The 18,382-nt window shown below is 38.1% G+C and overlaps 1 protein-coding gene across 1 annotated transcript in view; it reads left to right on the top strand.

The window, feature by feature from the left end:
• Nucleotides 1–18,382, top strand: part of LOC148940687 (uncharacterized) — a 129,029-nt gene that overhangs the window by 47,716 nt on the left and 62,931 nt on the right. The window contains exon 2 of the mRNA XM_089104811.1: nt 13,102–14,016. Within this exon, the coding sequence (XP_088960937.1) occupies nt 13,132–14,016 (885 nt within the window). The 5' untranslated portion in view covers nt 13,102–13,131. The remainder of the gene's footprint in view (nt 1–13,101; nt 14,017–18,382) is intronic.

Raw genomic sequence — 18,382 nt, 5'->3', positions numbered from 1 at the left:
CACAAAGCTTAAAATAGCCTTTATGCGTGGAACATTTATTTAAGAAGGTGTTTATAAATTGAAATATCGCATTATTCCAGTAGAATTATGTTTTTTGTATTTCTGCAATGATTTGAATTAGTTTTTAAGGAATTAATGCTTAACTAATTAACGGAAGGTGAGAACAAAATATAATTAAGATAATGCAGGCCTATCTTTCAATATCAAATTAAAACATATTTTCTCAAATGATGGTAAACATTTTCCCAAACGATTACCATAAATGCAGGATTAATTGTTTGTTCTCCACTCCTTGGGTGATTGTATCCATCCAGTGTTCGTGTAACATGATAAGAAGCCTCATTCAAGGTAAAATTAAAAACTCTAGCTCCCTTTGTAAGTAAAAAAAAAGAGGCACAGACAACTACCAATTTCTGCCATTTTTGGCAACAAATCAAATATTATGGCCCAGCTATGTCTATGATACTAGAGAGAAAAAAACTTCTGAGATAAGCATTGAGCTTGTAATTACCCAAAGGCTATAAAAATTCCTAATCGTATGAGATTGTATGATGTAAACCTGCCTATTTCTATTTTGGTGCCGCAAAATACACATTTTGGACAGAATAAAGCCAAAATTGTTATCAATAAAAAATCTGAGATAGCCACGGGGCTTCAAAATACGAGAAAAAAACTGTATACATATATTTCGTACCATGAAGGTGGCGCATCTAAAAATTAACAAAAGGGCTATAATTAGAAGTTATCTACAGTGTTGTTAAAGGTTAAACAATATTCCAGGAAATGACTCCAATAGTTGAAAGAAAGTTAATGAGTGTCTTGTGTGGTAAGGAAACGGTTGAAGCCTGGAAAAGTGCATTTTTCAGGCCAAATTTTACGTTTTTTTTTATAAACCCTCGGTCAATATTGACCGAGGGTTTATAAAAAAAAAAATATCTTTTCCCTAATATCTTTTCCTCCTAATATCTTTTCATTTGAATATATTTGAACCAAGTGTATAAGTGCTATAGCTTCCCGCATTTTTCAAGACATACTTTTAGTGTAAACTTATATGCTTATCTGCACAAAAGCAGAGGAAATGGGTGTACGAGGAGGGGAAGTAAATATTCATCAGGAGAATACTACAGTTTATCGATTAAATGTTACGACTCCCCTTATGAAAACTTGAACACCATGTCCTAAGAAATCGTTTTGGTATTTCAGCTCCATGGCAAAGCAACAATTTACACTGGTATATTCAGCAAGGCAGTAGTTAGAATCCAAAATATCCATCTTACTACTATAAATTTGACAGTAGGATGGCATTTCAGGGATGAAAAATAACTATTGTCCTCTGATGATGGAAGTTTAAACTCTTTTCCTGGTTCCAGCTCAAACAAGGTGCATTATGCTCACCTATATGATTCTCGATGAGTCAGTCTGCAGCTTGAGCTCGTTTTTTTTTCTGAGTCAGCACTTAGGTCGTATTGTACCGAGTCAGGATGTGGCTAGATTTAACACCAAATCATTATGTACCTCGTCGATTATGGACTTAACTCGTTTTCGAAGCATATCGTAACATGCCTCGTGTTTGCATCATATAGGGACTTTTACTTTCAGTTTGATTCACTGATTGGCTTGTTTTTGGAACGTGTCACCACAATTCTTTTCATAGGACTTTGCACGGTTTCACAACGTGTTAGCTCTAAGCTTAGTTTGCACAAAACTAGGGCTTATTTTGCTTTCGGACTGAGTCAAGAATTACCTCGGTATTGCACCGAGTCAGTCAACACTTCGGACTTCTTGCAGATCCTTGCATGTTTCAGGTTTAAATAAGTTGCGATATATCAGTCATTCTGCTAAAAAACTGATATGGGATTGAAGGGATGATTTGGAGGGGTGACTGGCCCAGGCGGTAACCTCTATCATAAAATTTTTTCTCTGTGATCTTGGTTTTACCAAGATAAAATAAATCCATCTGTTTTACTAAAATATAATTGTGAAGAATGAGGCAGTTGCAGTTTTTGGAACCCTTGCACTTGGGGCTGCTTGAGGAATGGCCCTTTTGAAGGTATTCTTACGATCTTTTTGGCCATGCAAATTAAATGGCTATCTAATAATCTTATTCCGGGGAGTAAAAGAGCAGGAGAGGAGCGGGTTTCCCTCGAGCCACTGTCGACATTTCAAAGATCACTAGTATTTTCAAATTCTGATCAAAATCAAGACGACTGCGTTGATTCTGGGGACGCTTATGCTTAGGGACAGAGTGCTCCAGCCCAGATTAGTATGTTTATCAGGAACTGGGCGACTATGTTCTGGGGTTTTTGATATTATTATACCTTTTACAAAACCTCATTTCAGGGATAATTTAGCATTTTAGCGTTGGCAGGGACAAAATTTGTGTTTCATGGGCAGCGCAATAGCGCTGCCTAAGTAAAGAACGATGTTGGCACAATGTATTATTTTTTTTGGTTTTAGACCAGGGCACTTCGTATCGAAGGAGTTGTCGTAGAAACTTTGAAAAGGGCTCATCTGATTGGAAATTGGAATGGTTTGTGCCCTTTTTAACAGTCGAAAATGATTGGAAGGCAACTAACACCCCTTCCACGCCCACCATTTTCCCAAACACACCCGATCAAAATTTTGATATAGCCATTGTTCAACGTAATTGATTTCCAGATAGAAATAATGTTTTTGAGGAGGACACTCCCCCCACAACCCTCAGGATAAGGGCTGTGAGCTATGGCCTGGGGGCATATAAGGTTTTTATAGAAAGCTTTGTCGTAAAAAGTTCAAAAAGGGCTCATTCGATTGGAAATTCAAAGGGCTAGTGCCCTTTTTAATAGTCGAAAGTAATTGGAAAGCAACTAACCTCCCTCTCACGTCCACCATTTCCCAAAACACATCCAATCAAAATTTTGAGATAGCCATGGGGGTATATAAAGTTGTTATAAAAAGCGTTGCCGTAAAAACTTCAAAAAGGACTCATTTGATTGGAAATTGAAATGGCTATTGCCCTTTTTAATAGTCGAAGTGATTGGAAGGCAACTAACACCCCTTCCAAGCCCACCATTTCCCCAAACACATCCAATCAAAATTTTGAGATAGTCATTTTGTTCAACGTAGTTGAAAGTTCTGGAAATTATATCTTTGAGCAGAACATTCCCCCCACAGTCTTCAGGACAAGGGTTATAAGCTATGCCCTGGGGGCATATAAGGTTTTTATAGAAAGCGATGTTGTAGAAACTTCAAAAAGGGCTCATTCGATTGGAGATTGAAAGGGCTAGTGCCCTTTTTAATAGTCAAAAGTGAATGGAGGGCAACTAACCCCCTCTCACGCCCACCAGTTCCCCAAGCACATCCAATCAAAATTTTCAGATAGCCATTTTGTTCAACGTACTTCAAATTTTTGAGCAGAACATTCCCCCCACAGTCTTCAGGGCAAGGGTTATAAGCTATGCCCTGGGGGCATATAAGGTTTTTATAGAAAGCGTTATCGTAGGAAATTCGAAATGGGCTCATTTGAATGGAAATTGAGAGGGTTAGAGACCTTTTACAAAGTCGAATGCGAATGGAGTATAAATAACCCCCCTTCTAAGCCCAACATCCCCCCAAACACATCCAATCAAAATTTTCAGATAGTAATTTTGTTCAACGTAGTTCAAATTTCTGGAAATTAGGTCTTTGAGCATGACACTCCCCCAGAGCCCTCAGGGATAAGGTTGTAAGCTATGCTCTGGGGGCATATAAGGTTTTTATTGAAATATTTGTCGTAGCAACTTAAAAAAAAAGGCTCATTCGATTGTAAATTCAAAGGGCTAGTGAACTTTTTAATATTCGAAAGCGACTGGAGGGTAACTAGCCCTCCTCTCACGCCCATCTTTACCCCAAATGCATCCAATCAAAATTTTGAAAGAGCTATTTTGTTCAATGTAGTTGAAAGTTCTGGAAATTAGGTCTTTGAGGGTGACAACCCCCCCACAGCCTTCAGGACAAGGGTTTCGAGTTATGCCCTGGGGGCATATAAGGTTTTTAAAGAAAGAGTTGTCGTAGAACTTCAAAAGGGTCTCATTCGATTAAAAATTGAAAGGGCTAGTGCGGTTTTTAATAGTTGAAAGTGATCGGAGGGCAACTCACGCTCACTCCCCTCTCACGCCCACCATTTTCCCAAACACATCCAATCAAATTTGAGCCATTCTGTTCAATGCAGTTGAAAGTTCCGGAGATTATGTGTTTGAGCAGGACACCCCCCCCCAATCTTCAGGGCAAGGGTTATATGTGGGGTGACAACCCACCACAGCCCTAAGGGCAAGGGTTTGTAAGTAATGCTCTGGGGGCATATAAGTTTTTATATATAGAGTTGTCGTAGAGCTTAAAAAGGGCACATTATTTTGGAATTGGAAGGGCTAGTGCCCTTTTTAATAGTCGAAAGTGATTGGAAGGCAAGTCATGCTCACCCCCTTCTCCCACCCACCATTTGCCCAAACACATCCAATCAAAACGTTTAGATAGCCATTTTGTTCAACACAGTTGAAAGTTCTGGAAATTATGTCTTTGAGAAGGAACCCCCCCCCCCGCCCAGTCTTCAGGGCGACGGCTATAAGTTATGCCCTGGGGCCATATAAAACTTCTATTGAAAGCTTTGTCGCAGAAATATGAAAAAGAACTCATTCGATTGGAAATTGAAAGGGCTAGTGCCCTTTTTAATAGTCGAAAGTGATCGGAGGGCGACTAACTACCCTCTCACGCCCACCTTTTCCCCAAACACATCCAATCAAAATTTTTAGATACTCATTTTGTTCAACGTAGTTGAAAGTTTTGGAAATTAGGTCTTTGAGTATGAAACCCCCCCCCATAGCCCTCAGGGCAAGAGTTGTAAGTTATGCCCTGGGGGCATATAAGATTTTTATAGAAAGCTTGGTCGTAGAAACTTAAAAAAGGGCTCATTCAATTGGAAATTGGAAGGGCTAGTGCCCTTTTTAATAGTCGAAAGTGATTGGAAGGCAAGTCATGCTCACCCCCTTCTCCCACCCACCATTTGCCCAAACACATTCAATCAAAACGTTTACATAGCCATTTTGTTCAACGTAGTTGAAAGTTCTGGAAATTATGTCTTTGAGAAGGAACCCCCCCCGCCCAGTCTTCAGGGCGACGGCTATAAGTTATTCCCTGGGGCCATATAAAACTTTTATTGAAAGCTTTGTCGCAGAAATATGAAAAAGAGCTCATTCGATTGAAATTGAAAGGGCTAGTGCCCTTTTTAATAGTCGAAAGTGGTCGGAGGGCAACTAACTACCCTCTCACGCCCACCTTTTCCCCAAACACATCCAATCAAAATTTTTAGATACTCATTTGGTTCAACATAGTTGAAAGTTTTGGAAATTAGGTCTTTGAGTATGACCCCCCCTCATAGCCCTCAGGGCAAGAGTTGTAAGTTATGCCCTGGGGGCATAGAAGGTTTTTACAGAAAGCTTGGTCGTAGAAACTTAAAAAAGGGCTCATTCAATTGGAAATTAAAATGGCTAGTGCCCTTTTAATAGTTGAAAATGATTGGAGGGCAATTAAACCCCTCTCAAGCTCACCAATTACCCAAACACATACAATCAAAGTTTTGAGATAGCCATTTTGTTCAAGGTAGTTGAAAGTCCTGGAAATTATGTGTTTGAAGATGACCATCCCCCCAGAACCCCCAGGCCAAAGGTTGTAAGTTATGCCCTGGGGGCATATAAGGTTTTTATAGATAGCGCTTTCATAGAAACTTCAAAAGGGGCTCATTCAATTAGAAATTGCGAGGGCTAGTGCCCTTTGTAATAGTCGAAATTGATTTGGGGGGTAATTAACCCGAAAGTGATTTATTCGAAAGTGACTGGAGGACAGCTAACCCCCCCTCTCACGCCCATCTTTTCTCCAAACAGTCAATCAAAATATTGAGATAGCCATTTTGTTCAATGTAGTTGAAAGTTCTGAAAATTAGGTCTTTGAGGGTGAAAACTTCCCACAGCCCTCAGTGCAAGGGTTGCAAGTTTTGCCCTGGGGGCATATAAGGTTTTTTATAGAAAGCTTTGTCGTAGAAACTTCAAAAAGGGCTCATTCGATACTCTCACGCCTACCATTTCCCCAAACACATCCTATCAAAGTTTTGAGATAGCCATTTGGTTGAACCCCCCTCTCACGCCCACCAGTTCCCCAAACACATCCAATCAAAATTTTTAGATAACCATGTTGTTCAACGTAGTCCAAAGTTCTGAAATTAGGTCTTTGAGGATGACACTCCCCAGAGCCCTATGGGCTAGGGTTGTAAGTTATGCCCTGGGGGCATACAAGGTTTTAGTAGAAAGCTTTGTCGTAGAAACTTGAAAAAGGGCTCATTCGATTGTAAATTCAATGCGCTAGTGGCCTTTTTAATAGTCGAAAGTGAATGGAAGGCAACTAACCCCCCTCTCACGCCCATCTTTTCCCAAACACATCCAATCAAAATTTCGAGATGGCTATTTTGTTCAATGTAGTTGAAATATCTGGAAATTAGGTCTTTGATAGTGACAACCCCCCCCCCCCACAGCCTTCAGGACAAGGGTTGTAAGTAATGCCTTGGGGGCATGTAAGGTTCTTATAGAAAGCTTTGTCGTAGAATTTCAAAAAGGGCTCATTCGACTGGAAATTGAAAGGGGTAGTGCCCTTTTAATAGTCGAAAGTCCTCTTAAGCCCATCATTTCCCCAAACACATCCAATCAAAATTTTGAGATAGCTATTTTGTTCAACGCAGTCGAAAGTTCTGGAAATTATTTCTTTGAGAAGGAACCCCCCCCACCCCACAGTCTTCAGGCCAATGGTTATAAGTTATGCCCTGGGGCCATATAAATTTTTTTTTGAAAGCTTTGTCGCAGAAATATCGAAAAAGGGTTCATTCGGTTGGAAATTCAAAGGGCTAGTGCCCTTTTTAATTGTCGAAATTTCTTGGACGGTAACTAGCTACCTTCTCACGCCCCCCTTTTCCCCAAACATATCCAATCAAAATTTTTAGACACTCATTTTGTTCAACAGAGTCGAAAGTTATGGAAATTAGGTCTTTGAGGATGACACCCCCCCCCCCCCATAGTCCTCAGGGCAAGAGTTGTAGGTTATGCCCTGGTGGCATATAAGGTTTTTATAGAAAGCTTTGTCGTAAAAACTTAAAAAGGGGCTCATTCAATTGAAATTTGAAATGGGTAGTGCCCTTTTTAATAGTTGAAAATGATTGGACGGCAACTAACCCCCTCTCACGCTCACTATTTCCCCAAACACATACAATCAAAGTTTTGAGATAGCCATTTTGTTCAACACAGTTGAAAGTCCTGGAAATTATGTGTTTGAAGATGACCATCCCCCCAGAACCCCCGGGCCAAAGGTTGTAAGTTATGCCCTGAGGGCATATAAGGTTTTTACAGATAGCGCTTTCATAGAAACTTCAAAAGGGGATCATTAAATTAGAAATTGCGAGGGCTAGTGCTCTTTTTAATAGTCGAAAGTGATTGAGGGGTAACTAACCCGAAAGTGATTAGAGGGCAACTACCCCCCCTCTCACGCCCATCTTTTCTCCAAACACAGCCAATCAAAATATTGAGATAACCATTTTGTTCAATGTAGTTGAAAGTTTTGGAAATTAGGTCTTTGAGGGTGAACCCCCCCCCCCCCATAGCCCTCACTACAAGGGTTGCAAGTTATGCCCTGGGGGCTTATAAGGATTTTTATAGAAAGCGTTGTTGTAGAAACTTCAAAAAGGGCTCATTCGATACTCTCGCGCCTAACATTTCCCCAAACACATCCAGTCAAAATTTTGAGATAGTCATTTTGTTGATCCCCCCTCTCACGCCCGCCATTTCCCCAAACAAATCCAATCAAAACTTTGAGATAGCCATTTTGTGAACGTAGTTGAAAGTTCTGTAAATTAGGTCTTTGAGGATGAACCCCCCCCCATACAGACATCAGAGCTACGGTTCTAAGTTATGCCCTGGGGCATATAATGGTTTTATAGAAAGCGTTGTTTTAAAAATTTCAAAAAGGGCTCATTCAAAAAGGGCTCGATTGGAAATTGAAAGGGCTATTGCTTTTTAATAGGCGAAAGTATTCGGAGGGAGAATCCCCAACTTGCCCATCTTCCCCAAACATTTCCGATCAACATTTTCATATGGCTACTTTGTTCAACGTTGTTGAAAGGTCTGGAAATTATGTCTTTGAGGATGACAATCCTCCCCCCATAGCCCTCGGGACAAGAGTCGTAAGTTATGCACCTGGGATATATAAGGTTTTTATAGAAAGTATTGTCGTAGAAGCTTCAAAAAGGGCGCATGAGGGCAACTAAGCCCCCCTCTCACGCCCATCTTTTCCCCAAACACATCTAATCAAAATTTCGAGACGGCTATTTTGTTCAGTGTTGTTGAAAGTTCTGGAAATTAGGTCTTTGATAGTGACAACCCCCAGACCTCGGGGCAAGGGTTGGAAGTAATGCTCTGGGGGCATGTAAGTTTTTTATAGAATTCTTTGTCGTAGAATTTCAAAAAGGGCTCATTCGATTGGAAATTGAAAGGGCTAGTGCCCTTTTTATAGTCGAAAGTGATTGGAAGGCAACTCCCGCTCACCCCCTCTCACGCCCACCATTTCCTCAAACACATCCAATCAAAATATTGAGATATCCATTTTGTTCAACGCAGTTGAAAGTTCTTGAAATTATATCTTTGAGCAGGACATCCCCCCCCCCCTCCCACAGTCTTCAGGGCAAGGGTTATTAGTTATGCCTTGGGGGTATATAAGGTTTTTATTGAAAGTGTTGCTGTATAAACTTGAAAAAGGGTTCATTCGATTGGAAATTCAAAGGGTTATTGCCCTTTTTAATAGTCGAAAGTGATTGGAGGGCAACTAACCACCCTCTCACGCCCACCTTTTCCCCAAACACATCCAATCAAAATTTTTAGATATCCGTTTCGTTCAACGTAGTTGAAAATTTTGGAAATTAGGTTTTTGGGGATTACAAACCCCACAGAGCCCCCAGGGCAAGGTTGTAAGTTATGCCCTGGGGGCATATAAGGTTTGTATAGAGAGCGTTGTCGTAAAACTTCAAAAGAGGCTCATTCAATTGGAAATTGAGACGGCTAGTCCCATTTTAATAGTCGAAAGTGATTGGAGGTTAACTAACCCCCCTCTCACGCCCGCCATTTCCCCAAACAAATCCAATCAAAATTTTGAGATAGCCATTTTGTTGAACGTCGTTGAAAGTTCTGAAAATTAAGTCTTTGAGGATGAGAACCCCCCCCCCCCACAGACATCAGGGCTACGGTTCTAAGTTATGCCCTGGGGGCATATAATGGTTTTATAGAAAGCGTTGTTTTAAAAATTTCAAAAAGGGCTCATTTGATTGGAAATTGAAAGGGCTATTGCTCTTTTTAACAGGCGAAAGTATTCGGAGGGAGAATCCCCAACTTGCCCATCTTCCCCAAACATTTCCGATCAACATTTTCATATGGCTACTTTATTCAACGTTGTTGAAAGATCTGGAAATTATGCCTTTGAGGATGACAATCCTCCCCCCATAGCCCTCGGGACAAGAGTCGTAAGTTATGCACCTGGGATATATAAGGTTTTTATAGAGAGTTTTGTCTTAGAAGCTTCAAAAAGGGCGCATTTGATTGTATGCCATGGGGGCATATAAAGTTTTAGTAGAAAGCTTTGTCGTAGAAACTTCAAAAAGGGCTCATTCGATTTGAAATTGAAATGGCTAGTGCCCTTTTTAATGGTTGAAAGTGATTGGAGGGCAACTAACACCTCTCACGCTCACCATTTCCCCAAACACATACAATAAAAGTTTTGAGATAGCCATTTTGTTCGGGAAAGTTCGGGAAATTATGTATTTGAGGATGACAAACCCCCCAGAGCCCCCAGGGCAAAGGTTGCAAGATATATCCAGGGGGCATATAAGGTTTGTATAGATAGCGTTGTCGTAGAAACTTCAAAAGGGGCTCATTCAATTAGAAATTGAGAGAGCTAGTGTCCTTTTTAATAGTAGCAAGTGATTGGAGGTCAACTAACCCCCTTCTCACGCCCACCATATCCCCAAACAAATCCAATCAAAATTTTGAGATAGCCATTTTGTTGAACGTCGTTGAAAGTTCTGAAAATTAAGTCTTTGAGGATGAGAACCCCCCACAGCCCTCAGGGCTAAGGTTGTAAGTTATGCCCTAAGGGCATATAATGGTTTTTATAGAAAGAGTTGTCTTAAAAATTTCAAAAAGGACTCATCCGATTGGAAATTGAAAGGGATGTTGCCCATTTAATAGTCGAAAGTATTCAGAGGGAGAATCCCTCTTACGCCCATAATTTCCCAAACATTTCCGATCTACACTTTGATATGGCCATTTTGTTCAACGCAGTTGAAAGGTCTCCTCAATGTCTTTGAGGATGACAATCCTCCCCCCATAGCCCTCAAGACAAGGGTCGTAATTTATGCCCCTGGGGCATATAAGGTTCTTATAGAACGTTTTGTCATAGAAGCTTCAAAAACGGCTCATTTGATTGTAAATTGAGAAGACTAGTGCCTTTTAATTAGTAGAAAGTGATCAAAGGGCAAATAACCCCCCACCCCCATAATTTCCCCAAATACTTCCAATTAAAATTTTGAGATAGCCATTTTGTTCAGCGCTTCAGAACGGTCTGGAAATTATGTCTTTGAGGATAACAAAAACCCCAGCCCTCAGGGTAAGGGTTGTAAGTTGTGCCCTGGGGACATATAAGGATTTTATAGAAAGCATGGGCATATAAACTTCGGAAGGGCTCATTGTATTGGTAATCAGACGCTTCAGTATTTTGTTAAGAGTCAAAGTGATTGGAGGGCAGCTACCCCCCCCCCCACACACACACACAAACACACACTTCGTATTGTCAATGCATCTACTAGAAATTTTGAGATAGCAATTCTATTCAAAATGGTCTAAGTATCAATATAACAATGCCTTTGGGGTTGAAACAATCCCCAGATTAGGGGCAAGGGTTGTAAGCTATGCCCAGGGGGTATTTAAGGTTTTTATGGTAGAGATGGTTGTTTAATTTTAGAAGAGGCTAAGTCTCTCTCCCTGAACAAAGACTATGTCAATATAAAACGAACAGAAATTAATTTAAAAAAGAAAATCGACAAAACAAGTTTTTTTTTAAAAAGTAAAGAACTCCATTAAACCAAAATGAACAAAAATAGAATCAAATAATCTACCAAGAATACAGCTGCACAAAATCAGTATCAATAAATAAATGAAACCGAAAACAAACAGAAATTAAAATAAATAAGAGTCAAACTCAAAACGAGCAGAAATTAATATGAGTAGGATTCTAAACCCGAAGCTTTCTAAAAGCCAGAATATAATTTGTACTTTACTAAAAAATTTTTTTTTAATATTTTCACTTTTCTAACTTTAAGAAATGAAAAATCAATTAAGGTTTTAAGGAATAAATATCATCATATGTATATTAAACTGACAATGCAGATTTTTTTCAGTAAATTCATTTGAATTTTTTTCAACGAGGAACAGGCTTTACCTTGGCTTTAAGAAAGCTTGGGGCGTGGAGTCGCGTTCCTATTAATTTCTACTCTCTTTCATCTTCAATCTTGTTTATGATAACTCCAGTTTGTTTTGTGTTTCATTTATTTATTTATACTGATTGATGGTAGTTGCATGCTTGGTAGATTATTTTAGTCCATATTTGTTTATTTTGGAATAATGGAGTTCTTTACTTTTATAAAAAAAAACTTATTTTGTTGAAAAAGTGTTTTAATTGATTAAGGAACAAAATGGCTGGGAAAGTATCTTGTGGTCATGAAATCACATTTTCACTTAACTGAGCACTAGAATTTTTGCTTAAATGAATCCAATCCAATTATTGTACGACTGCTGGTTAGGTATGATTCCTGCTTAGAACAAAAGAAAAAAAACAATAGCAATACAAACAAATTAATACCCATATGTATCCACACTTAAAACGGAAAGTATCATATTTTTTATCCATAACGTGACCTTTAAATTTTTTCCAAGATCATGCTACTCTTATTGGGTATTTTTATCTTTTTTCTGAAATTATGTAAATTTTCATATCCAAAAAAATTCTGATGGATTGTTTTAAACTTCCGAAATTTTACGTATTTTGAATAAATATGAGAACTAGGGGTATTTGATGCACATATTACTATCGAAATACCATAATTAAGGGCTGCAGTTTCTATTGACAAGAGTCGCTTCTTACTTACCGTTCATATAGGTTATTCAATCAACATTTTCTAAGCTCCAGTTCAAAATTACCCAATTCAAAACCATCCCGTAGCAAATTCAATTTCCATGAACCATTAAACTTATTGCATTAAGACACATTTTTTTTTTTTTTTTTATTAAAATGTAGTATCATACAACATTACACTACCTTTAACTGAGCAACCAATAAACAGATCGTAAAGCAGAATTAATTTTTGAAAATGCTAGGGGCCAAAGAAAAAAGACAGGAGAATAGAAAAAGAACAAAAATAATCCGAAATTTGGCTCTGGCAATGAGATTATGCGAAAGTGTTTCCATAATAATCCTAACAAAAAAAAAACGAAGAACAATAATAGCAACAATAAGAAACAAAAAAAAACAACCAAAATAAATTACTTGCTCCTTAATCTAACTCGTGAAAAATACCCTGTCTGTGACTGTATATGGATCTCTTCATAAGATATTCCTGTTCTAAAAAACTGACATAGATTCTTTGACAGACATATTTAAGCTCTAGAATTCCAGACCTTATACAATTTTCTCGTCTTTTCCCTGAGTATTCATAAATTGCAACACACAGAACGCAGGGGCATACTTCATATTTCATAATTTTACTGAACAGTGGACAGAAATTAAGTTTTTTGTTATTTTTACCATAATGGTTCTTCTCCAAGGACTTAAATAATGTATCTCGAACAACTACTGTGTAGATCTGAATAATTGCGTCTACTACAGGAACCTTTCTCACTCTAACTAATTTTGAAAACAATGTACGATATGCCCTTTTGTTTTGGGTGCGTTGATATAGTTAGGAGTTTTGATGCCATCTATTCATATTAAAATTACTGTTTCTTTCAGATTGTAAAGATCACGCATCCAACTCTAGCCATGAATTTAATGTATTTCAAAACCTTGCGCGGAGACAAGGATCCTTCATTCAATTCCAGTTCCTCAAAACCTTATAGAAGTGGAGGACTGGGAACAGAATATTGTGATACAGGAACTGGAGGATTTTGTTCTAGCTGGGGTAGTGCTGGTCAGAAGTGGTTTAGTCAGAATTTCACGTTGGGTTCTACATCGAGCCAACCCGCACAGCGGGGCACTGCTGTTATTCCTATGGAAGACCTTGTTCCTTCTCCTCAGCATCGTTTAAGGACACATTTATTGTTAGATTTAAATCATCATGAAGACCAAGGATCAGGTGGCTCTAGATCAAACTCAAGTGGTTCTAAGAATAGCAGTGCTAAATTTTCAAGTCATAAAGACCCCAGACCCGACGTGAAATATCAAAGGATACCAGTGGATCCAGTTCAAGCTGGGTCTCGTTCAGTTAGAAGTGGTCTATATGACACAGAGGTTTGCTTAAGTGTAGGTGGTCTAGGTGGCTTAAAGGGAACTGTAATGCAAAATAATGCTGCTATGTGCCCAAGAATGGGAAAACAGGTAACATTTGGACAGAGAAGCCCACGAGACAACCATCCCTCGGTAAGGACTAGAAGTCAAGAGCCTTCTCTTTCAAAAAGGTTTGAGGGGCAAAGTCATTCTCGTGACTCGACGAAAAATAATACTCTTCCACGAACCAGGTCAAATAGTCGTCAACCAGATTACAGATCTCGTGAAGATTTTGACAATAACCATATTAGAAGGAAAAAAGAAAAAGGGGACTCGGATATATCATCCGCTGATGATGCAAACTTAAATAAAATACAGGGAAGAGACTTTTTTATTATTCCAGTGAACAGCGTCCGTCGGTTTATGCCAGCTGGAGTCGGGGTAAGACGCATGTTTCAGGTATTTCACATCTGAGCATGAACCTAATAGTTTTTTTTTACAAGCTACAAGTATACGACACATTGGCTATTCAAAGCTCAACTTCTGTAAGTTAAACCCAAAGATCAACTGTTTCCATAACAGTCCAGGTTTTAATAAAGTAAAAAAGACAAGTTTTTTAAGCTGAAAGTAAGGAGCAACATTCAAACTTAAAACGAGCAGAATTATTACGTAAATGAGGGGGGTTGCTCCTCCTCAAACCTCGCTCTTTAGGCTAAAATTTTTTAGTACTTAAAAAAAATGTCTTATTGTTCTAATTCAACAAAAATAGTCTAGGATTCGTTTTTAAAGAATTGGACTGAATTCAAACTTTAGTGTAAAGAGCGAGATGTTGAGGAGGAGCCATCCCCCTCATATACGTAATAATTTCCGTTCGTTTTAAGTTTTAATGATGCTCCTTACTTTCAGCTTAGTAAAACTTGGTTTTTCATATTTAATTTCTGATCGTTTTTTAATAATGCCAGGAATTCTGGCTACACCTCAACGGAGAAATCCTTCCTCCTCAAGGATTTATTTAATAGACAATTCAATCCTGGTGAAAATTACCCCGAGCAATTACCTTTAACTTCTCCACGCATAAAATTGAGTCGGCAAAGGGAAAGCAAGACGTAAGAAGAATTTCATATAGGAATTCTGGCAAACTCCCCCATTGTAAAATTTCCCCTGAAAAATTCACACCCTGGAGATTACCCTCCCAATGGAAAATTAACCTCGTGGAAAATCCCAGCAACAGAAAATTTCTCCCCCGCCCTAAAAAAGTGCGCATACTTCTCAATAACAAATACTATACGTAAACAATAGGCGAATTATCTAACTTAAAGACCTTTCCCCAGAGGTTCTGGGGGGTTACGATATCTCCAGAGGCATGGTTATTCGGCCATTCAACTATTCTAAACAAAATGACTATCTCAAAATTTTCATCGGACGATTTTGGGAAAAAAAGAGGCGTGGAAGGGGGCCTAATTGCCCTCAAAAACAACAAGAATAGACATAATTATAAATGTAACTACCTCTGGGACTGACAGTGAAGAGCTAGTAATAAAGTTGTTCCTAGTAGAACTATTTCGAGAGAATGTTAAAAGAGCATAGTAATCCCGGTACTTTAAACTCAAAACATACTTTCTTGAAAATTAGGGCCTATCGGAGAAATCATGGATTCCTTCCAAGTTTTGTGTCTTGATTTTGTAGGCCTATAGTAACTTAAAAAATCAAATTTTTTCAGCTGAAAGTAAGGAACAACATTAAAGCTAAAGCTAACACGAATAATGGCGATATGAGGGGCTGCCGCTTTCTCACCACTCATTTTTTACGCTAAAGTCTTAAAGTTCTTTGCAAATACTTCTCGTCCAAATTCGAAGGTCCTTGACTTTGTGCAGTCTTTCTTAAAGATTTGTGACAAAAAGTCGATTATAGGAAAAAGAAAACATATTAAAATAATCCTATGTGTGACTTTCAAAATAATTTTATTTTTTTAAAGGATATTCATTTGTCATAACTTTTCTTTTTGATTTATCTCACTCGAGCATCCAGAAAATTGACTCCTAAATAAAAACTTTCAAACAAACATAGTTAACTGTTGAAGCATTCTCTCTGTTGTGTGGGATTTTGGATTTACGAACAAATAAACGGCTAAGCCAATTGGTGACTTATACATTTGAAAGGAAAGCATTTAGAAGGATTAAATAAGTTTAATAAGTTTATTTAACTGAAAGCAAGAAGTGACACTAAAACTTAAAACGAAAAGAAATTAGTCCGTATCTAAAAGGAGTTGTCTTTTCCTCAACGAATCGCTCTTTACGCTAAAGTTTGACTCTTTGTCACAACTCTACTTTTTAAAACAATAAAAACTTTAGCGCAAAGAGCGATAAACTTGTTTTTTTTATTTAATTTCTGAACGTTTTTCAGCTAATGCAGGTCCGAATTTGGCTCACCGTATATGAAAATTTAAAACAAATTTGCACATTAATTTTGGAAGATTAATTCCGTATATAAAGGGTTGCCCCCTCCTCAATACCTTGCTCTTTGCGCTAAAGTTGTTAGCACTTTTAAAAAAGCTTCCTATTCTAATTAAAAGGCCCCCTGTTCTTCATTTTTAGTAAACAATCAAAATTTAGAGAAAAGAGTTAGGTATTGAGGAGGGGGCAACCCTTCATATATGGAATAATTTCTGTTCGTTTTTCAAATAATGCCGGTAAATCTGGCTCACCCTCTATAGAATATATCCCACCTCCTCACTGAAAACTTCTTGGAAATTTCATGCAACGTAAAGTACACCCCCCCCCCGTCAAATTCCCTCCAGACACTTCCCTCCTTGCTGAGAATCCCCCTCCCTGTAGAATTGCTTATTGACGATTCAGCCTGAAAAATTTTCCTTAGCATTCTTTATAAGACTTTAATCTCTAATCGGTTTCTCAACTACTGCAGAAATAACCCCTCCGCGGAAATTATTTTCAAGAAAACAAAACATGTGAAAAAAGGCCCTGAATAATTCCACCGGAACATCTCCACGTGAAAAATTCGGCAAAGAGAATGTAAGACAATTAAAAAGATTTTCGTGCAGTAATTCTGTCAAATCCCCCAGTGTAGCATATCCCCTGAAATATTCTACCCCTAGAAATTTCACTCCCTAAGGAATATTCTCCCCATAGAAATCCACCCCAAGCATAACCCTCCTCCCCCGTCCCCCAAAAAAGAAAGTCTGTATACTTCCTAATAACAAATACTATATATAAACAGTGGGTGTTTCATAACTCACAGGCCTCTCCCCGCGGACTGTCGGAGTCATTTTGCACTTAAAGGCATAATTGCTTAATCTTTCAACTATGCTGAACAAAATGGTTATCTCAAATTTTTTATGAGATAGTTTTGGGGGTAAATGGGCATGCGGGGGGCCCAGTTGCCCTCCAATCTTTTAGTCACTTAAAAAGGGCACTGAAGCTTTGAATTTCCGTTCGAATGAGCCCTCTCCTAATATTCTAGGATCACTGGCTCAATACGATCACCCCTGGAAAAAAAATGAACACGCATCCGTAATCTTTCTTCTGGCAAAAAACACAAAATTCCACATTTTTGCAGATTGAAGCTTGAAACCTCTATAGTGGGTTCTCTGATACGCTGAATCTGATGGTGTGATTTTTATTAATATTCTATGATTTTTGAGGGGTGTTTCCCCTTTTTTCCAAAAATAGGGCAAAATTTTCCCAGGCTCGTATCCTTTGGTGGGTAAGACTAAACAGAGTGAAACTTATGTATTTGAAATCAACTTAAAAATCCAATTCCTTTTATGTATCTATTGGCAACAAAATTCCTGTTTCGTTTCGGTTACTATTGAGCTGAGTCGCTCCTTACTTACAGTTTGTCACCACGAACTGTCTGACAAGAATGGGAATAAAAATTTAATGCACATCAGACTAGTTAAACTATACTTATTGTGAGAAATATAAAAATACTGAAGGTCTCAATTCAGGAAAGTCTCGAGATTTTTTTATTTTTAATGTTAAAAGAGAAATAGTATAATGTATATTTGGTTTTCAGTAAAGCATAAGTGACACTCTGACCTTTAGAGGGTTAAGGTATGTAGTAGCATTCTCTCAATTTCTGCTTGTAATCAGTTTGATTTAGCTATGCATTTTAATTTCTGTTCGTTTACTGTTTCATTTATCGATAAATAGCCGTATCGATTATTTTGACGTTTGACGTAGCCTCTCATTTTATTTTTGGTACGTTTTAAGCTTGAATTTTTATACAACTTTATTTATACTCGGCCTAAGTTTGATTTGTCTCGTAACTATTCATTGAAGAAATTTTGTACGGAGAGCCTTTTTTACTGAATTTATGTTCGTTTTTAATTGACATAATTTCGTAATGGGTTAGTACTGGGAATGTTTATAAACTTGTTTTCAGTTTTTCTGCTTAAGAGCTAAAATGTAGGATTGTTGTCTAAATTTTCAGCAAATAGTCAGCACATTTTCACAAATATTGAATACTCAGTCATGATGTTTCTTCAGCCTCAGTTTTTTATATAATTTTTAAATAATATTCTTTTTATAGAATTGGGGGTGGATAGGGTGTAAGAATTTTAACCAAAAGAACTTAAAATCTGCATTGTTTTTTGTTTTCTGTAGGGTTGAAGCCATTTTACCCCCATCCTGAAGATGCCCTAGAATATACAATTATCTTGATCTGTTCCTGTTTAATTTTGCTGTAACCTTCAGATAAATTTTTCTGGTTCAAAGAAATGCATGTCAGGATCAGTCATAAATAAACGAATTCTCTCAATGTTTAATCTTGATCTCTCAAACCGTTACAA

This window comes from Artemia sp. Qi Xiang Cuo, chromosome 19, assembly GCF_049724085.1.
Source record: "Artemia sp. Qi Xiang Cuo chromosome 19, ASM4972408v1, whole genome shotgun sequence".
NCBI classification, from domain to species: Eukaryota; Metazoa; Arthropoda; class Branchiopoda; order Anostraca; family Artemiidae; genus Artemia; species Artemia sp. Qi Xiang Cuo.
The sequence above is the reverse complement of the archived record's forward strand: the minus strand, read 5'-3'. Positions and strand labels throughout refer to the sequence as shown.